The sequence below is a fragment of the Bidens hawaiensis genome, unplaced genomic scaffold (assembly GCF_021521415.1).
Source record: "Bidens hawaiensis isolate Kalapana, Puna unplaced genomic scaffold, B.hawaiensis_p1.1 tig00035977_1, whole genome shotgun sequence".
Taxonomy (NCBI): domain Eukaryota; kingdom Viridiplantae; phylum Streptophyta; class Magnoliopsida; order Asterales; family Asteraceae; genus Bidens; species Bidens hawaiensis.
In genome coordinates, this window is record NW_027496276.1 from 157087 (window position 1) to 180060 (window position 22974).

General features: G+C 34.0%; 2 protein-coding genes across 2 annotated transcripts; both read right to left on the reverse strand.

The window, feature by feature from the left end:
* Positions 1-1406: 1406 nt before the first annotated feature.
* On the reverse strand, positions 1407-4270 carry LOC143588069 (receptor-like protein EIX2). Its single transcript, XM_077069180.1, has one exon. It carries the CDS (start codon positions 4188-4190, stop codon positions 1533-1535), a length of 2658 nt encoding a protein of 885 aa, XP_076925295.1. The 5' UTR covers positions 4191-4270; the 3' UTR covers positions 1407-1532.
* An 8980-nt stretch (positions 4271-13250) lies between these two features.
* Positions 13251-17010, reverse strand: LOC143588070 (auxin transporter-like protein 4). The gene is made up of 7 exons (XM_077069181.1): positions 16817-17010; positions 15808-15993; positions 15100-15212; positions 14742-15023; positions 14437-14644; positions 14093-14350; positions 13251-13606 (listed from the first exon to the last, which is right to left on the reverse strand). Exons 1-7 carry the CDS (start codon positions 16991-16993, stop codon positions 13397-13399), a joined length of 1434 nt encoding a protein of 477 aa, XP_076925296.1. The 5' UTR covers positions 16994-17010; the 3' UTR covers positions 13251-13396.
* Between the last annotated feature and the right edge of the window lie 5964 nt (positions 17011-22974).

Sequence of the window (22974 nt, forward strand, 5' to 3'; positions counted from 1 at the left end):
CGGGACACCGGCTGATTGGTGCATGTGCCATTGTCTTTCGGCTATCAACGCCACCACATGATGCCTGATTAACCTTCCGCCACTTTTAACGTTATTTTCACGTGATTAGTAAAATAACGTCAAAATTAGTGCAATTTTACTTTTGCCAACCCAAGGGTTCACACATATATACATTATATGTGCGCACCGCAAGCAGGGCGTAAAAATACAGATAAATTAAATTATATAAAAAATAAATAAATTAAAATATATTCTATGAAAGAAATAGAAATAGAATAAATTAAATAAGTAAGGAAATAAAAACAGAAACGAAAATAAAATGAATTATGTAATATTGTTTGGACCTGGTCATGACTCCGCGTCTCCGCTTCCAGATCACGGCCCAGTCAACCGGTCCGGTCAAAAGATTCAAATAAAAGATGTCATTTAATTTTGTATGTCATTAATTGGATGGGCAATTTTCTTTCTGTGGTTTTTTAAAGCAACAAAAAACATCGTCTATATTGTATTAACTTTAGCTTAAGTTACTAAATCCCAAGGGTACAAATACTTATTTACCAATGATGAGTCATGAAGCGATACCGTATCATTTCTTGTCGATCGATAAATTAATCTAATTTAAATTAGTCTTTTTTTTCTTTGGATGAATGTGTGATTAAAACTTTAATGATTAATCCAACATTTGTTTTTCATTGACATTATGAGATTTTTATGATTCCATTATGATGTTATATATATTTATGAATTTTTTTATTCTATATATGAATATAATAATTTTAAATAAGTTTGTAAAAGAATTATGATTATATTGTTTTACTATATATAAATATATAAAGATCTAATAATATCCATATTTGCAAAACTAAGACACTTGCCTCTTAAATTGGAGGTCTTACACACCGGTAACTTAGGATTACTGGTGTAAAATAGGTGTAACGTTTGCTGTTAAAAAAAGTGATTTCGTCGATATAAATCTAGGCTAATTTATTAGTATGAATCAAGAGAAACATTATTTCGGTAACCACAACATTGCTAGATTTGTGTTTATGGAGTGGTTGGGAATCTTTTTTTAACATAGGGTGTTCATTATCCGATGTTTATAAGGTCTATAGCAAGAATACATAGGTGTCGAGGGTACTAATAGATTCGATATTCATTTCGTGTGGATCATTTGTGTTCGTGATAATTCAATTCTAGGTGGAATACAAGTGTGTAAATCGATCAATACTATCTCAGTTATCAAAGGGTGGGGGGCTACAAGGTATAATGCCTTGGTGTGTGTGAGTTTGGACAAGATATGGATGCTGGAAGGGTTAGTAGGGGAATGGGTTACACATTGGCAAGGTACAATCCTCATTCAGCATTACATATTCATTTGATGTTCGTGCCACTCGGTTCGATGGCTTTGAAAGGGTTACAGCCTACTAGAGGTTAATATATGAAATAATTAACTCACAATTTGCCATCACACTTTTATTTCCACACTCTAAACAACTTGCAATTCATACATTTTATACATAGTTACACATTGCTCACCTTCTAAAGTATCTTTTAAGCTTGCCAAAATGCACAACCACGATGACATGTATCCAATCCATCATGTAACTCAATGATGCGAAGAAGAAATATCTACAGCGATCATTTAAAACCAAAGCCCCACAAATTCCCAAAAATCCAACCGCAAATCCAGCACCAATACCTGTGTAATATGATTTCCAAGAGTCGTCTTCTTCAACATCCTTCTTTTCAACAACAGGTGGAACCCCACACATTTGGGTAAGTGGAAGTCCACAAAGTTGAGGGTTACCAATGTAGGAGGTATTATCAAAGCTTTGAAGTTGAGTCCCCGTTGGTATTCTTCCTGACAAGTTATTATATGAGAAATCAAGGTAACTTAGAGAATGTATTTGTGCCAAACTCAAGGGAATATGTCCAGAGAACTCATTACTTGACAAGTCAAGAGATTCAAGAGACTTCAACCGACCCATATCTTTCGGGACTTCCCCATGCAGTTTGTTGACGGAAAGATTTAACGAAACCAATTCAAAAAGATTAGTGATCTCATATGGAAGTTTTCCAGATAAGTTGTTTCTTGAAAGATCGATGCTCTTGAGTAGCTGCAAACCAGTTTTTCCAAATGAACGTTTTGTTCCTTTCCATGTAACCCATGCACTGTCTAAAAATTGTGCCTCTTTACTAGGCGGAGAACATGAAGCTCCAGAATACATTCGACATGGAGCTGATACAGTAGATGAATAAGTATGGCTAGTGATCATATCATCCACAAAACTTCTTCTAGCCATAGCCGTGAAGTTATCAAAGCATCTAGGAATACTACCTGACAATCCATTATTAGACAGGTCAAAGACATGAAGGTTATGCAGCCAACATAACTGGGACGGTAACCTCCCATAGAATCTATTGGATCCTAAATCAAGAACATATAACTCTGAAAATTCTTCACCTATCCATTTTGGTATGACACCAGATAACTTGTTTTCCCCAAGATCCACAAACCTTAGTCTTGTGCAGTTTCTCAAGGACATTGGCACTTCACCCACAAATGCATTTTTTCGCAAATCCAAAGCCTCCAGGTTAGACAAGATTCCCAAATAAGGGGGAATTTCCCCGGACAAATTGTTATTCGATAAACTAAGAATGACTAGATTTTCTTGGAATTTCATCAAACAATCAGGCATGTGCCCTGAAAACAAGTTGTTGGAGAGGTCAAGATAAGTTAAACCGGTATCAAAGTTACACAAGAAAGAAAGTGTTTCTGAGAACTTATTTCCAGAGAGGTTTATTGCAGCCAGACTAGAAGGCAATGATGGTACCCTTCCTTCAAGATGATTATTACTCAAGTCCATTCCCGGATAATCATTAAAAGAAGACGTGATATTTGGTATCATACCTTTTATTCCATTTGAAGAGATGTTAAGAAACTTCAAATAAACAGGTAGGTCCCAAAACCAGTCAGGGATAGTATCTGATATACTAGCATTCGAAATATCAATGTACTCGAAATTCTCTTGAGTTTTAATCCACAATGGGAATCCAGGTCCCAGCTTGCAGGATTGCAATTTTATTGTCGATAATTGGAAAGGGATTCTCCCGTGTAAGCTTAAAGCTAAAGAATTGAAAGACAAGTCCAAATAATCTAGTTTGGTGAGATTGAGAAAATGAACATCCGAGATAACACCTTCAAGGGAGTTGTATGAAAAATCAAGATGTGTAAGCTTTGAAACCTGACCCAAACTGTTTGGCACATTACCAAAAAACTGATTACTAGACATGTCTAAATATGAAAGGGAGTGACACCCTATGAAGTTAGGAATGCTTCCATTCAAATAATTGTGATTAACATAAAGAAAGTCTAGATTTGAAAGCTGACCCACACTGTTGGACATGTCCCCGCTTAAAAAATTACTAGAAAAATCTAATATCGACAAGGATGTACATCCTGCGAAGTCAGGCACGCTTCCACTCAAAGAATTGTTAGCAAGGTACAAGGTAATCAAGGAAGAACAGCCAACAAAGTTGGGCAATGACTCATTAAAAAGGTTTTGTGACAAATCCAAGTGAGCTAAAGATGAGGAGTTCCCAAAGGATTTTGGAATGGCACCTCCGAGCTTATTTTTTGAGAGGTCTAAGCGGATAAGAGATGTCAAATCTCCAGAGGTAAAAGAAATGCCCCCCCATAAAAAATTGTCACTAAGATCAAGTTCAAGCAAGTTGGAGAGATTGGCAAGCTGACGAGGAATAGGTCCACTGAGATTAGCACCGGAAATACGCAATTCTTGTAAGTTGGACAAGGAACCCAAAAAGATGGGTAAAGGATTGAATTGAAAATCAGTAAAACTCATATCAAGATATTGTAGTTGATTTAACACTTGTAATGACGGACTAATTTTACCCGTACCTTCCAAAGAAATTAAAAGTTTGATTACATGACCGGTGAGGCTGTCACAAGTGACACCTGACCATTTGCAACAATCCGTTTTTTCTTCTCCGCTCCCCCAATCATCTAGATATCCCTTTGGGTCAGTTAGGTTGGCTTTAATGTCAAGTAGAGCTTGCCTCTCCTTCTCAATGCAAGAACTTATGTTGGCATCTTCTTTAAGGCCCAAAGTAAGAACACCATCACTCATAACTAATGGGTATAGCAGCATATAAGCAAGAACATGCATCATTGTATCTATTGCAATAGGAAAGTGAAGAGCTTAGCTTAGTTTAATTATCAAGAATATGTGTTTGATAACAATAATATTAAATTGGAACAACCTAATGCAGGCCGGCCTCAACATCCTGCCTGTCCACTATAGACGTAATGTTATTAATATTGTTGGTCAATTTTGAGTTTTTTTTACTCCATAGACCAAGACTTCCTAGTGACAGATTTTCCGCACGCTATTTTTACATTAAATATTCTTTCATAAAGTTACGAGGGAATTCCACTTAACAGAAATGAGTTGTTTATCTATTTGTATATGTTTTTTCGACCAAGTTATTTAAATCCTTGAAGACAGCCTGAATTTCAGATAAAAAGGTCATAGCATGAGTTTACTTTTGATGTAAAATAATCGTACATTACAAAATAACAAAATTGGTGAATGGAAATATTAGTGGGCTGCAAATTAATTCACATGGTTTATACTTTAAAATGGACATTCAAGTGGTCTTCACTCCTCATGATGTTTATTTATAAATTAGTATATGGGCTGTAATGAAATTAAATGATTGGGCATTTGGGCTAAAGAGAGAGGTTTTCGAGGATTGGGAGACTACAAAACAATTTAAATTCGAATATAACCTCAATGAAGTGATGGACTATATTAATTGGGCTAAGGAATTAAAAGAGCATCGGCCCAACAAGAAAGAGAAGCATAAGAAAGTACTTATAGAGGTGCACAAACAAACCCAAACTCATAACCGAACCCCAAAAAAATACCCAAAATCGAAATATTTTATACCCGGGTTTTTAATACCCGAACCCGTTCTCGACCTACCCGTAGGGTACGAAAAGGGTATGCATTTAAGTACCAAAGCCCGTACCTGGAACCGGACCTGATTTATACACAGTAATAGCCGAAAACCGGAAACGGTTCCATACTGGAATCGGGTTTTTCCAATACTCGAAATCGGGTTCTTAAGATACTCGATCTATACCCGACAAATACTTGCAAAATACTCGAAATTATCCCTAAAAGGTGTAATTCCTTAACAATTCCAATCTATACCCGGAAAAAAAACCCGAAAAACCCAAAAATAGGGGTTTTTCAATACCCGAAAATAGGGTATTCAAATACCCGGTTTTAGAATACCATGTTCTATACATGTCAAGAACTCAAACGTAATCTTCTATAAATTTGATAAGTCGATACAAACCCTAACAGACCAATCTTTATCAAACAACTGAAGAACAGAACCAAGAACAATTACAACTAACTGCGATTGAGATTATCACAAACAAGAACTCAAATCAACAGATGAACAATACTGAACTTCACCAACACAGTGAAACCCTAAGAGAGAACTTGGTGTTTTTGAGAGAAAAAAATAATACTGCATAAAACTTGAACCGTCTTTCTTTTCTTTTAAACTGATACAAATAGCAGCCCATCCAAAAAAGCCCGTTCATCCAAGCTCCAAGCCCAAACCAGCTTCCAACCACTAGGCCCAGCAACCAGTAACCACTCGGCCCAGCAACCAGCATATTTATTCTCAAACAAAAAATATAAGAACCAATATAAGAAAATTGAACTAATGAAAAAGAAAATTAATAAAGGATGGATATAAAACTGATACAATATATATATATATATATATATATATATATTTTAACATCCCCCCTCAGGTTTATATCCAAAAGCATCAAATAATCCTAACTGTTTGCACATAAAAACATGTTGACTTACCAATAACCCTTTTGTAAGTACATCTGCAAGCTGCTTGTCCGAACGAATAGACACGGTTTTGATAACTCCTGAAGTTATCTTTTCACGCAAGAAAAACAAATCAATTTCAAAATGTTTTGTCCGGTCATGAAAAACCGGATTTGCAGCAATAGATATAGCTGCATTATTATCACAATTCAAGGATACTGGAAGAGAAACAGTAACTTTTAATTCTTTTAACAGATTTTTAATCCATATGATTTCTTCAGCACATGCACACATAGCCCTGTATTCAGCCTCAGCTGATGATCTCAAAACCGTTAACTGTTTCTTACTTTTCCAAGCAACAAGTGACTGGCCCAAAAAAACACAAAACCCAGTGACATATCTTCTTGTATCTAGACACTTAGCCCAATCAGAATCAGCGAAGGCTGTGAGATTAAAAGTATCACCCTTTTTGAACAATATGCCTAAACCAGGAGCTCCTTTTAAATATCTTAACAACCTTAGAGCTAATTGTAAATGAGCATTAGATGGACTATGCATAAACTGACTCAGAAACTGAACAACATAACAAATATCAGGTCTTGTATGGGAAAGGTAAATCAATTTACCAATTAATTTTTGATAACCCGTGATACTTTTTAATAAAGTTTTATCTTTATTGGACATATTCATAACAACATAGTTTTGTTCAATAGGAGTACTAACCGGTTTGCATGCACTCATGCCATACTCGGTTAATAACTCCATGCAATATTTTCGTTAAGATAAACACACCCCAAAATCAGACTTTAACACTTCGATTCCCAAAAAATATTTAAGTAGACCCAAATCTTTAATCAAGAAATTTGACCTTAACATTTCTTTGATTGACTCAATTGCACTAACACTGTTACCGGTTATCACAATGTCATCCACATAAACTAATAATACAATAAACACAGAATTATCAGATTTAATAAACAAGGAATAATCACATGTTGACCTTCTAAGAGGTATCTGATTTGAGGTGCCCTCAGAATTATTATTATTTTCATTTTCAACGCTAGGCTGATCTACCTCACTAGAGCCATCAACACAACTAGCATTATGTGATCCAGTTGGATCATTAACAGTCCTAGAGTTGCTACTAGGTGGCTGATCCTCGCTAGAGTGATCATTTGTTACCCTCATTTCATCATCGAGACCTAATTCATTTAAGGACACTTTGGAAATATCATTATCATAAAGATCAAAAAAATTCAAGTTATTAACAGAAGCATCGATGTTAGAATCAAAGACTTTTAATGATATATTATCTTTAAAAGGAAATATATTTTTATAAAATTTAACATCTCTAGAAAAATATAATTTGTTTAGTGTCTAAACACCACAATTTATAACCCTTTTTTTTATATGAGTATCCTAAGAAAACACATTTTTCAGCTCTTTTTTCAAACTTATGTGACACGGTTAAAACGGTACTAAAACATAAACATCCAAAAGTCCTTAAATGTGATAATGAGGGTTTAAAACCAAAAAAACATTCGTAGGGGGTTTTACCTTCTAACACAGAAGATGGAATCCTGTTAATAAGATATGCAGCAGTTAGGACACACTCGGACCAGAAAGAAAGAGGAATACCTCCTTGAAAAAGTAAAGACCTGGCAACATTTAAAAGATGTCTATGTTTTCTATCCACAACCCCATTTTGTTGTGGAGAATATGTGCAAGAAGTTTGATGCAAAACACCATTATCTCTAAAGAAATTCTTAGTTTGGTTATTGACAAACTCAGTGCCATTATCACTCCTAACAACCTTAATATTCTGACTAAACTGATTTTTAATAAGTTTAAAAAAACTTTCAATATTATAAAAAACTTCATCCTTGTTTTTCATCAAAAAAATCCAAACAACTCTAGTATAATCATCAACAACCGTTAAAAAATACTTGTAACCCTCTTTGCTTTTAACCTTATAGGGACCCCACACATCAATATGTATAAGATCACCTATAAATTTTGATTTGTGGTCACTTAAAGGATAAGGTTCCCTGTGTTGTTTAGCCAAATGACAAACCTCACAGGGATGATAATTTTTTTGAAAATTAAAATTTAACTCAGTTTGTAAAACATTTAAAGCATTATCAGCAGGATGACCTAACCTAGCATGCCACAAATTAATCATATCATGACTATTCATACACACCTTTAGAGAGCTAGTGACACCACCACAGAAGTATAGACCATCTAACTGACTATCAGTTACCAGGACTTTCCTTGTGAGTAAATCCTGGAGATAGCAATTATTTTCATCAAAAATAACTTTGACTTTGTTATCCTTAGCAAGTCTATGAACAGATAGTAGATTTACTTGATATTCAGGAACAACTAAAACATCATTTAAAATAATAGAGTCACTTAATTTTATATTTCCTATTTTAGTAACTATGGCATTAGACCCATTTGGGTGTTTAACAGTTACATTAAATTCAGAAATATCAATTTGATCAAAAATATTTTCATCATTTTTTACCATATGTTGGTTTGCACCTGAATCTACTATCCATTCATTATTGGTTAAAAAAGGAAAACTACTAGCAAAACAAAACATCTTAGGACTAAAAATACTAGCAGAAAAAGATCCTTGACTCTTACCTCCTATATGAGAAGTAGGAGCACTATCTCCTTGCTTTTCATTCAAGAGACTAAGAAGTTTTGTAACTTGCTCAGAAGTTAATGTAGCTCAAGAGCTAGAAGTGGACTGATCATTTTTACCTTGCACGGCATTATTTGAAACCACAGACTTAGATCCTTGATTAAAAGACTGGCCCCCCCTTGGTCTAGGACCTTGGGGGTATCCAACAATCTCAAAACACCTTTCAACAGTGTGCCCAATCTTATTGCAATATGTGCATTTAAGGTTAGGGTTGGGCCCTCTGTTGAATTTTTTTCTTAGTGTCAAAAGATTGACTCGACTTAGACACGAACCCCATATTTTGAGTTTGTGCCTTAGAAGTCCCACTAGAGTTTCTATGGGACTCTTCCCTAGACACAATTGAGAAAGCAATTTTAATAGTAGGTAGAGGATCCCTAGTTAACAAAGAAGTTCTAACAGATTGGTACACATCATCTAAGCCCATTAAGAATTGCATAAGTTTTATTAACTGGTTAAAATCATTAAATTTTTCTGATGCATTGCAACTACACGACGGGAGTTGAACCATAGCATCAAATTGTTTCCACATAGTATTAAGTTTATGATAATATTCAGACACAGAAGAACCATTTTGATTAAGAGAATTCATTTTTTGATAAAGGCCAAACACCACAGACCCATCCACTTTATCATAAGTTTCTTTTAAATCTTGCCAAACATCTAAAGCTTTCCTAGAAAAAACTTGTCCTAAGTATAGTTCATCAGACACAGAATTAAGAATCCAAGACAGAACCACAGAATTACATCTATCCCATTGTTTCCCAAGAACTTCGTTATCAAGTGATCTTTTACAAGAATCGTCAATAAAACCAACTTTATTTTTAACTTGCAAAGCGAGAAACATAGCATTAGCCCATACAGTGTAATTTTCTGTCCCTTTCAGTTTTATATTCACAATAGTTAAAGTGTTAGAGTCACTTGCATGCAAATACAACGGATCACTAGCCTCTAACTTACTAACAAGCGTTTCAGTATCACCCATAGTAACAATCAAGAAAATCAAGTATGAATATCACACAAGTATAAGCACATAAACTGGCCCGACTAGTCCAGCAACAACAAAGGCCTATTGCTAAAAAAAACAAAAATAAAAGCTAAAATTATCAAAGAGAAAAATAAAGACAAAAAAAATAAAAAGGAAGGAACGATATCACAAAGGTATAAGCAAGAGTATTAGAAGAAACCAGATGATCCTCAACTCCCAATTTGCCGCGAATCAGACTAATAACCCGAACTAAACAGCCTTTCAAACAGATCGTCACTTGCCGAACAAACCTAGGGTTTCAAATTGGAAACCCTAAACACATCAACCAGAGAATAAACGCGGAAGAATGGTAGATCAGAGCCTCATATGCTCTGATACCATGTCAAGAACTCAAACGTAATCTTCTATAAATTTGATAAGTCGATACAAACCCTAACAGACCAATCTTTATCAAACAACTGAAGAACAGAACCAAGAACAATTACAACTAACTGCGATTGAGATTATCACAAACAAGAACTCAAATCAACAGATGAACAATATTGAATTTCACCAACACAGTGAAACCCTAAGAGAGAACTTGGTGTTTTTGAGAGAAAAAAATAATACTGCATAAAACTTGAACCGTCTTTCTTTTCTTTTAAACTGATACAAATAGCAGCCCATCCAAAAAAGTCCGTTCATCCAAGCTCCAAGCCCAAACCAGCTTCCAACCACTAGGCCCAGCAACCAGTAACCACTCGGCCCAGCAACCAGCATATTTATTCTCAAACAAAAAATATAAGAACCAATATAAGAAAATTGAACTAATGAAAAAGAAAATTAATAAAGGATGGATATAAAACTGATACAATATATATATATATATATATATATATATATATATATATACATATATATATATATTAACAATACCCGAACCCGATGCATATGGTATGGTTTTTAGAGACAATACTCGGGCTCGAACCCGACTCGGGTATTGCTATTACCGATATTCTAATATCCGGTCATACCTGAACCCGATTTCATACCCGGAATCGGGTATTTGAAAAACCCGATTTATGCACCTATAAGTACTTACGTAACGTTCAAGACGGCATTTCATATTTTCATGAAAGGAGTAATAATTATATTTGACACTTAAATTTATATTAAATCGTGACATGAAGGTTCCTATTTATTCTGGTAATATTGTTTGGTTGGGTTGATCATCGGGCTAGCTATTTAATTGTTAATTCCATCACAGTTAAGTTAGTACATATTTTAGAAATTTACATAATTTGTGCCCGACGTTAATTAACAGTGGCCTACGCCAATGATAAGATCAAGATAAGTCAGTGAGATATTTAGATTGGGACGGGGTTTGCATAATTGGCGAGGTATATAGATTGTGGTCTACATCAAATGATATGATCAAGATAAGATGTGTCTTTGTAGTTGATTCAACATTGTTATCACCAATAAGTTTTGCAACTAAAATACTAAATAACCAAACCCAAAACCGGAAGTGATTGCTTGTTCCCTTCTCCATAAACTTTTAAGCTATCTCATGATATCTTTGTGTTTTGTTGCTTCATAATTTGTATTTTAACTCAATCTCAATCAAAGCTTTTTACGTTTGCTTTTAGTCAAACAAAACATATAGTATTAACCGCATACTCATGGATACGATACCCTATTTACCTTAGCTATCTAATAGGTTTTTGCATAACTTAGCTATGATTATCAACCTAGTTTTTCGGTTTTGTTTTAATTTTTGTTTTTGTTCTTGTTTTTTCCGCATGTGAATATAAGGATACAAATATGGTTTTACAAGACATTAGTAGAAACTTTTAGCATTATCCACTTCAAGAATATATTTTATTATATTCGAGTAAACAACAAGACTAAGGAGGTGTTTGGGATTTCTTATTTTAACCTTCTTATAATTTATTATCATAAGTCATAAGTTATAAAAGTGTAACTTATGACGTTAACTTATGACTTATTTCTCACACAACTTTTAACTTATCCAACCACCTTATAACTTTTGAAAAAGTTATAAGTAGGGTAAAATTAAATTAGCAATTTCAAACGCCCCCCTAAGAGTGTAATAAATGAAACTTATACATCAAAAACAATATGGCTATAACACGTAGTGACCTAAGTAATAATCCGCGTAATTTATTCCAAAAATTGAAAAAAAAAATCCTAGATCAAGATATGAAGTAGCAAAAGCCCAACCATATTTCTTAGTGGCCCACTACACTTGACCCAATTGTTTGGTAGAGGGATTTGATTGGGGAGAAATGGAATTAGAAATATTTCTTTTGTTTGTTTTCCACTTTTCATTTCTATTTCTCTTTCTATTTCTCTAAAACTAAAGAATTCCATTTCTCTTTAAAACAAAGAGAAATCCATTTCTCAGCAGCCTCCTCATAGCATGTCACCACCTCGTCTCCGGCCACCACCTCGTCTCCGACCACCACCTCGTCTCCGGCCGCCACCTCATCTCCAAGTCTGCAACCGCCACCTCGTCTCCAAGTCTGCAACCACCACCCCGTCTCCGCCGTTCGCAGTGGTGAACACAGAGATGGTAACCGGTTGTAGGTTGCAGGTGGTACGGGTGAACGGAGATTAGGGTTTCAAGTGGTGGTTCGTGGTAGGTTAGGGTTTTCAGATGGTCGGGTGATTGTGGTCGCAGGTGGGTGACAGTGGTGGTGGAAATCGGCGGTGGTTGCAGGTGGCTTCTGATTATCATCATCATCATCGCCACCACAACCACCACCACAAAATCTCCAAAGAGGCAGTGATGACAGATCTGAGCCTCCTTTTTCTATATCTTATGTTCCAAAAATTTGAATCTTTTTAATTTCTTGTGTACTGTGGTTGAAGAAGGGGGTTTGGTGGCGGTAGCCGGTGGTGGTGGGCTGTGGTTGAAGAAAGGGCTGTGGTGGTGGTGCTAGTGGTGTGGGGCTGTGGTGGTGGGGCTGGTGGTGGTGGTGGGGCTGTGGTGGTGGGGCTGCGGTGGTGAGTGGTGTCAGGTTGGGTGGAGGTGGGGTTGGGTATGGTAGAGTTCTCTGTTTATTTTCTCGTGTACCAAACAAGAGAAATGATTCTCATTCTCCATACCAATTCTCTTTCTCTACAATTCCATTTCCATTTCTATTTTCTCTCCATTTCCATTCTCTGTACCAAACACCCCCTAAGGTTGAGAATGATATTGGACCATGGAGCCATGGAGGTGTACAAAACCAGTTCTTTTTTCCCAAACCGGTTTAGAAGCAAGAGAGGCCGACATGGTCCAGTTCAGTTCGGTTTATAATCGATTTAACTGATTTAAAACCGGTTTTTCTCAAACCGGTTCTGTTTACAAACCGGTTTGATCGTTCAAAAGGGATTCATGAACCGGTTTGGTCAGTTCATGAACCGGTTTGGGTGAAACTGATTTTTCTTATCAAATCGGTTCAAGTCGGTTTGCCATGAATCAATCTTAAACCGGTTTTTTGGTACACCTCTATTTTGGACCATATACATGCTTGCAATATACACACATTATACATATGTTTTAAGTGTTTTGCACATGTTTTTGGTTGGTCTTATGTTGTTTACTATTATTTACCCATAAATCATAATCAATCTAACTATCAAAAGGACTTTAACTTGATATATTCATAAAAATGTCATAACAAAATAAAAACAAACCTATGTTTATATTTCAACATGACTAAAATTCATCATCCACCATTTTGCACACTACTACACCATATATTATCACTAGACTAGAACCAACACCATGTAAAACAAAAACAACCAACCAACCAAAAACAATCAAACTTAATGGTTATGAGGCGCCGATGGTGGCGGCTTGCATTGGTAACACTTCGCAAACAGACCGAATGTGTCGACTTGATTGATAAAGTTTGTCATGCTGGCCCATCCTCCAAACCCAAAACCGACCACAAACACCCAAACCACAATGAATATGTTGACTATGTACATGGCGGTCCAGCTTGGTAGAAAGAACGGTGGCTTCTCCGCCGCATTCTGCAAAAAAACAAGTTTAATGTATTTAAAGTGAGTGGGTCAATTAGCCAGCCAACTCAATGTTAACTGTTGAGAATGATACAAAGTGCAATAATAGCAAGAGTGTGACTGATGCATCTAAGCTTTATAAATCAATGATAATGAAATATCACCAAAGTTTGTCATACACCTTATTTTAAAATACAAGGTACATTTCATTATCTCAAAAGTAATCATGTGAAGTAGTCTAATTATTTGAGAGTTGCATTGGTTTTGTTTGGTACAAGTTGATGTCAGTATTGTCAATATAAGGTCGTATTCGTTGAAAGGAGTCATTAGAGGTTGAAACGGGCCGACCCACAAAACACTTTTTTGTCCTTTAAAAATATATATATATATATTTATTATTACAAATAATAATTTAAATCTTTGAACAAAAATATTTGACCAGTTTGATACTTTGATAGTGTTTTTTTTTTAATTCGTTTGAGACTGTGAAATGATTACCTGGCGAGCGGAAGCCTTTCGGTAAGTGAGCATATGTGCTAGAGCTGGAATAATGTAGACGGTGAAGCTAACCAACAGAGCCCCAACAGCCGAATTGATAGGACCAAAAAACGGGAAGATAATGGCTAGGAACCATATCGGTATCACAACAGGCAACCTAGCTAAGGCCCGTAAACATATGCTCTTTGTATCATGCATCCCCACCACTTTCTCCCACACAAAATACAATGGTGTACACGCGAAACCGAATGTTATAAACTGCCAAAATAAAATAAAAAAGGTTCAATACTAGAATTAAAACTTTAGTAAGTCATATAGTCAATTAACAGTTCAAGGAACCGCACCTGGTGGATTAGCATGAGGATAACAGCTGCGTCACGAAAACGAGTTCGTGGCAGAAGAGCAAACGCGTTAGCGTGAGTTAAAAGTTGATCACCAAAGGCCCAATACATTGCAGCAGCTGATGGGAGCGTTAATGTGAATACATATAATGTAGCAAACAAATATATGTACTTAAATTTTTGCGGCTTCCACATCGCGTGCATTATTTCACTGCAAAAAACATGTAACTCTAATTATTAAAATTATCCATTTACCCTCAAGTAACTGAAAAAAAAATCTAGTTTATACTAGGGACGGATTCACTAACACTGTGACCGCGTGTCCACCAAAAGTATAGAGTATGTTTGTGGCTCCGGTGAAGTACAACACGAGCTTTTGGGGGCCCGAATGAACCACATGTTCAGCCTGACCATGGACCAGGGCTGCAACGGCTAAGTACCAAGCGGTGTATGTTGTCATACCAAGCCCGAGAAAAGACCAAATTCGGTAGTTGTGGAAAGAGGGTATGAAGACAGTTGTAGCGCAACAAGCTCCAAATATATATGTCCATGTCCTCTTGTCCAAATTATCATTTATGTAGTATATATTGCTGCATACATGTACAATATTTAAGTTTTAACATCCAAATGTCACATAAAAACAATGTTTAAAACAAAATAACTAACCTTGCACAAGCTATGAGTTGTATGACAGAGCCAAATAGAAGGAAGGTGCAGTTAAAGGCTAACCCCACAGCCTTCCAGTGTGGGCCCAAAAGCCCATCTAGCACTTCAAACCACTGCATAAAACTAATGTGTGTAAGTATGTATGTGTCATAAGAAAATGAATCATGTAGGGCATGTAGGAGCAAGAATCACATGCATCAGATGAAGTTCAAATTGTTTAATGCATTTGTCTAGAACTAAAGTACAAATTTAAGGCCATGGAAACAGATTGTAGACAACACCCATGATTAGATACTGATTTTTTGTTACTGGTTAATGTTGGGTTTATGGAGGCTTAATTGGGCCCGGGTTAGAAGACATCTCTAGTGGCAGATTAATTAAATTGAACACTGATGGCAACCTGGCCCGTTTATTTAATTAAAGTCCACCATTAGTTTTCTTAGGTAGTAAGTTGTAAACCCTAGTATGATCTCTATTAATATTCCTTGTACTTGTAATTCCTCATCACGAGTGAGGCAGTAGCAATAATAAAATACCCTGGTTGCAGCCTGTGGACGTAGGCCAGTTTAGACCGAACCACGTTAAATCTCGCGTGTTCATCTTCGTTTTTATTTCTCTTGCAGATTATATTGTGTTTGTGTGTGTGTTGAAATACCCGAATCCCTAACAGTTAAATTATTAAACTATAAAAAAAGATTGGATTTTGACCTGAATCACATGGTTCTTGAAGCTAACATTCTCTTTCTCCTTTCTGGCTCTATACTCCACATAGAGAACACTGATGAGATAAGCAGTCCAGCTTCCAAGAAGACCATAAAACACTTGTAATATGATTCCTGAAAGCATACCCAATTGAGAGAAAGAGTATGGCAAAGTCAACAGCACTTGAGCCACCTGAAATCCCAAATCAAGAAACAAAAAAAAAATAAAATTTTTAACAACCTGTTACCCGAAAACTCACGGACCCACCAATACTCTGCTAATCATTTAACCAATTGCATTAATTTTTTTTTGTAAAAAGAGAGCACAAGCTCTAGTGTATATTTTGGTAAAAGAATCCTTTTTCTTTAACCTAAGGTTAAATTCATTTTTTTGTATTAAGAGAGTACAAGGTCCAGTGGGTTTTTAATAAATTCCCCCAAAAAAAGAATCTATTTTTCCAATAAGATTGTGTAGCGGTTTGACTAAAAAGTTAAAAAAGGTTACAGCACGTCACTACCACGTAGGCATGGAGGCTTTTACTAACTTTTTAATAAAAGAAAGTAAAATGTTTTAACTAACAACACAATTACTGTTTAAACATTTTTTAATAAAATGTGTAAAAATGGTTTGATTGGTTTAAAAAAAACTGACCCCAACATATTGAGCCATTGAGCCCCTATCTCCGTTAAAGCAATAGTGACCGAAAGGGCAAACTGCCCTCTGGCGCCCTCTATCACAAAAGTGTAATAGTGTATAGCGCGTTCTTTGATTATGTGGAGCGAGTGGGCGTTAACCCATGACACTAGGTCTACCCATGACAACCAGCCACCTGACCACCAATACATTATTAACTAATATAATATTCTAATTTTTAGTAAATTCCCAATAAAAGATTCTACTTTTACATGCTCAACCATAGTACCCTGCTAACCATTTAGCTCAAAAGAATTAAAAAAAAAAACTAGTAGAAGCAAGATTCGAACTTGGAATGTTTTTGGGTATTTTAGTAAATTACCTGGTTTGAAGCACAACTGAACCAAGCATCATAAGCAGAACCACCATGCCAAAGAAAGTTCTTGAAACCAGACATTGACTGATCTACCCCTGCCTCTCCTTCACCATTTTCTTGCTCAACTGAACCCTTCATTTCCCCTGGAACTATGGCTTCTTCAGCTTGATTGTTAGGAACCATTTTTGCTTTGTTTCTTACTTACTAATGAAAGATACCTGCAAACTGTAAACACATCACAGTATTTAAAGAGAAGAAAAAGCCTCCACCTTTGCCATTATTATGTTTGGTGGCAGGAACTATGTGAATCAATGCAAGTATGATGGAATAAAGTAACATAAAGTCAGAAACTACTCATAGTTGTCTGCTTACACATGTACAAAACACCCCAAAAATCTTGAAAAAAATCATGAAACAAAATCTTGAAAAATTGAGTGATTTTAGCATCAAAATTGTGCAAGAAAATATTACATCACATGTTTCTTGACTATATTTATCCAAAGACAACATTACCCTGAATCTGTGATGATTGTGTTGATTCCAATTTCCCAAGATTGATACAACTTTAACTAAAACACTAATTATAACTAAACCCCTACAAAACCCTCAAGTAAATCATGATAAAAATCAAAACTTTATGAGTTAAAGAAGCATACCCAAGTGAGAATCTTGGTTCTTGTTGTGATAATATTTTGTGCTATCTCTCTCTGTCTAGAAATGATGTGTTTGGTGTAAAGTGAAGAGATATTGAGGGAAGCATGAAGAGGCATTTGATGAGGTTTTAAAGAGGGAAAATGTGAGTGGCTTTTTGCAGGGTGGGAGAAAAGTGAGCTATTTTTCATGTTTATTTGTCTCTGTAAATTTTCTGTTATAATGACTGCTGCATACAGACAGAATCTTGTGCAGTTTTACTTTGTGGAGTAAATGAAACTGATGTTACATAAACTTTACTCTGTTTTTCCAACATAATAAAAGAATATAAAAGGTTACATTTTTTTTAAAAAGAAACTTCAAATTTTAGTTTGTTTTTTTTTTTTTTTTTTTTTTTTTTTTGTATTTAATAAGAAGTTGGTTAACACTTAACAGTTTAAATGTATTTTACTAAACTCAAACTTCATCTTATGTAATGTCTTGTAAATGAATTTTTCTGTCTAAAATAATTTTGATAATACATTTATCTGCTGATTAAGATAAAGAAGAAAATATATTCATGACCACAAAATATGAAATTTTAATCATCTCAATTGATTTATATAATTTATAGGTTATGTGTAATAGGTATTATAAAACAGTGTACTATTACAAATTTGAACATCCTTCTATGGTAATAATGACCTTTATGGGTCGACACCAATCATCGATAATATGTTAATAAAATTTCCTTAGAAATCCAGTAATCCGTCGATTTAAGAAAACCTTATTGGAATGATTTTAGTGTTTTTCTTACTTAAGAGCTTTAAAATCTCTTTTTTCTTTATGTTCTAGAATTAAATGTATAAAGGTCCAACATAGATCCACCGGTGATTGTAGACTAAATAGCCAATAAATATTTAAAACTTACAATATATTTTTAATGTTGGGTAAATTGTTTGATTCGACGGTAATTTGTCAGTGTTCACCGACGAACTACAACAAATTGGATCTTTTGTTTTTAGAATTTTTTTTTATGATAAATTTTTCATCTAATGAGACTAAAGTGTTTGATAAGGTTTTGTATTTTCAAATAATGAGATAAAATCTCAAAAAGAAACATTAAAAATGCACTTTAATACACACCCAACCAATAAATTCTCTTAATAATAGTGTTATCCATATTTGAGGGGAAGAAAACAGTTTCAAGACATTAGTGATCAATTAAATATAGGACAGTATAACGTAACTTGAAGCAATAACATTGTTTGAAATAAATGATCTTAGCTAACTATAAAATTGATCATCACCACATAAAAACAAATAAATTTCAAGTTCAAACTTTGGTAAATCATGTATGATAATATGAAGTGTCAAAATCAGTATAGATTATTGACATTTATTCTTAAAAAATTATTCACTCTAATTTTAAGGGTGGTTTCAAACACATTATTCCAAAAAAATTAAAAGATTTGGTGTAATTGGTATATCTCTCAAACCTTTAAAACAGGCCAACAATATAATTTAATACTTTTTGTGACAGATATGGATATTAAATTCTCTCTGCACATGCTAAGTGTGTTATTAAATTTGTAGAAGGTAGATATTCTTATTCTAGACAGGATTTAAATATACGATATACTTGTATTTATGACTGTCATTACATACATTGATTCTTTTAACAGTAATAATATTTGTTTGTTCGAAAATAGTAAGTTGATAACTATCATTTTAATCTTCTTTTCATATATTTTTATTTTTAGTTGGTTAAATTTATAAATAGAAATTAAATTTATAAATAGAAATTTATTATTGTTATACTTTTACACAGGGTAAAGTTACATTTTGTTAAAAGTTGGTGACTAAATTAAACTTTCCATAAATATAGCTTTTAGTAAATATAAAGAGCTCACTATGGCGGAATTTTACGCTTAAAATATATTTTTGGTTTAATAGTTCCATAAATCTATAATATCAAATGATAGGGGTGTGAAAAACAGAAAATACCGTTCTAAAAATCCAAACAAAAAAAAACGGTTTGGTTTTATTTTTTAGTAAAAAAGAATATTTGCATGTAATAAAAACCTAAAAAACCGACCGGGTTTCTAGATGTTTATCTTTTTATATTTTATTTAAAATAATTTATAATAATTTAATTGGTATGTAACTCAAGTATTTTTGTCAAATGCATAATAATCAATTAGTTAATAATTAACAAAATTATTTATACTTAAATTCATTATTTTTGGCCAACTTTTTTTATGTCAAAAAATTTCAAGCTCAAATAACAAAACCAAAAAAACCGAAACCAAAACGATAATCAAAAAATTAAAAACGTACATTTCAAAAATCCAAAAACCGAAAATACTGTTCCAAACTGAACCGTATAGACCTAACAAAATGTATCAATTGTTTTTATACCTTACCAAGTGAAATCATGTCATATATGTTTATGGATATATTTCTTTTACTTTTTATAACACAAATATTTGAATTTAAGCAAATGAAACATAAGATGATAAAAGTTTGAAATTTGTTTTTAAAGAAAAGACAATGAATGTGATATTAGGCATGATGACATAAGTAATGTTGTTTGGTGAGTGTGGGAGGGAGGGGCCTCCATCTCACTTACCACCAAAATTTTGCTCAACTTTTCCATAATTTCATACCACCCCTCACCCTTTGTCTCTTTGACTATTGACTCCCACCACCACTACACATAAAATACTATTGCATGTTATTAGGAATTCTTTCTATTTATTCTATATTTTTTGTTTTAATCTTTTTAATTATCTCCTTCGTTAGATTAAAAATGAATTTTTTTTTGGTTGATTATTGCATTAACTCAACAGTAATTTATATTTTTAGTTTCAAATCATACTAAAAGATCTTTTGGTGTTAAGTTTTAAGAATATCATATCATAAATCTTTCTTTCTTTTTTTTTAAGATTATTCAATTTAAACCAAAACCAAGTATGATATTTAGTCATAAAATTATTTAAATGTATGTATTAAAAGATATATATAAATGTTTATTATACAAGTATCATATAAAGTTGTTTCTTAATTTATATTCCACTAGTATTGTTTGAAATGAAGAAATCATTTCCAATCATAATACTCCACACACTCTTTGACATGCCTTAGTTGGATTAAAGATTGGTATAGGTCACAATTAAGGTAGTCATCCATTCTTTTCATGTCATGATGTGTTTTAATCCTTTGTTTTTTTTTTTTTTTTTGTTGTTGTTAAAGTTGTTACTAAACCAAGTTTCCTGAACTTTGTAATTAGTGGAAGACCAAATGATTAAATGATAAGAGAGTATTTAGTAGGGTTTAGGTATGAATAATATCTTTACTTCAATGCCATTCTAACATAGAATCCTAGATTACTACCTTCAAACTATTTTATTGTATTTAATTTATGCATGCTCTTGGTGTTTAGCTTTGTGGCCCTTACTTGAGACAACTTTCTTCTTTAAATCACATTATTTTAATATAATCTATGTCATCCACCCAACCTTTCATTATATTTTATAAAAGTTGTGAGTGTGCTAAACAACGAGTAAAACCTACTTAACTATTAAATTTTTTACATCCAAAACCTACTAAACCTTACGTTTATAAGAATATAAGCGTTCATCACTTTTATAGGAGCTAAATTCCATATTACTTGACGTCTAGGTCATAAATAGAAAAGAATATATCTGAGCTAATAAAATCAACAATCGTAATTGTAAACAAAGAAATTTATAAACGTTGATAAACAGAGAGAAGTACATTTGGTAGTCTTAAAACTTAATAGGTTATAAAAATTATGTTTAGAAAAAAAAGGAAAAATGTATATTTGGAAGTACATTTTGCTATGAAAAAGGCATCTAGCGCTGTGGAACTAATGAGCTGTCTCCCAAGACTCCGGGATCCTCAATGCAAGCTTCTTTTACTTCGAACATGTATGGGAGTCGCAAAGCTTTTTGTTCGGTTTGAGAACGTGCCAACCTATGTATGTCGGGGAAGCTGTTACTATATTTGACAATGGCCTTCGAAGGGCGATTGAGGACATCATGGTTTGTGGGGGTCCGTTCTTTGGGGATCTCCAATGGAGGTTGGCGTCACTTCCGACCCGTTTTGGGGGATTGGGTCTATGTTCGGGCGAGGATGTATCTACATATGCTTTTGTGGCTTCGAGAGCACAATCGTGGTGTTTGCAAGACCATATTCTTCGGGGTTGTGATATTTATGGGTTGGATTCTGATTATGGGTGTGCGATGGATCGTTTACGTGGGTTTGTTGTGGGTTAGGCTGCGTTGAAGGCTGAATCAGGCAAAGTTGTTAAACACGAGAAAACTTGTTTAGAGAATCAACATGTCTTTCTCCCATTTGCTTTAGATACATTTGGTTTCCTGGCCCCAGAGGTTGTAAATTTTTTGAGTAGGGTTCAATGTGTCGTACACTGAACCTCTTTAACTCCTAGGTCTCAAAGCTTCGTTTTTAGTAGGATTGGCTTTGTTATTCAAAAGGGGGTAGCGGCGCAGCTTGTTGCCCGTTTGCGTGCCACTTTATTGTAAATGTTTTCTAGAAATGAAAGTGGTTCGGAAAGGAAAAGGAAAAGAACCCCTTCTATTTCTTTAACACGGAAAACGATATTAAGATTAAACGAGTCGAGCAGTTAGATACTTAATAACGGCTTGCTAAACACTCAAATCAAGTCGAGAATATACGAAATCGAACTGAATTAAAGTGCAAATTGAAGTCCTTTTACTAAATGAGCTCAAGGTTGAACTTTTAATGTTGTAGACTCTCAAGCCAAAATAAACCTATTTACATGATCTAATACATGATTAACGATAAATAATGTCATTATATATAATTATGAAAAAAAAATAAAAATTATGTACCATTATATGTATAAGTAGGATATATATATAATAAATATGAAAACTAATTATGTATATACATATATATATAATTAAATAGTAAATAAGCTGAGCTCTAGCCATCTAGAAGATTATAAATTTATTCCACAAGCTCAAACTTTAAACAGGGCTTGAGTTTAGTCGAACTCGAGCTTCATCAAATTAAATGAGTCAAACCTACACTTCATCCAACTCTTTTGCATAAGAGACAAGTTTTGTGGCTTTGTTACTCGTAGAAAACATACTGTTTTGTAAAAAACGAACACTGTTTTATATACATTTAAAATTAAAACAAAAATGCTTTATTCCATACGTATTTAAAAAAAATCGAATGAGTAGTTTAAGAAATCAATCATCCTATCATAGTATCATATAGCCAAAATTAGTTTCGTATTTTAGGGCTCGTGAAATATAAAACTTTTAAGAAGTACATATTTGGCCCTTAAACAAGAAAGAAAATTAATGGACCATACCAAACGCTAATTATGAAATTCAATTGTGGGGTGAGTGGAATTTGTTTTCCACACTCAACAATGATAATAGGGTCAATCATATTATGATTAGAAGGAATCCTTAGTACCCACAAAAATAAAGAATATTAGATTTAACTAATCATCT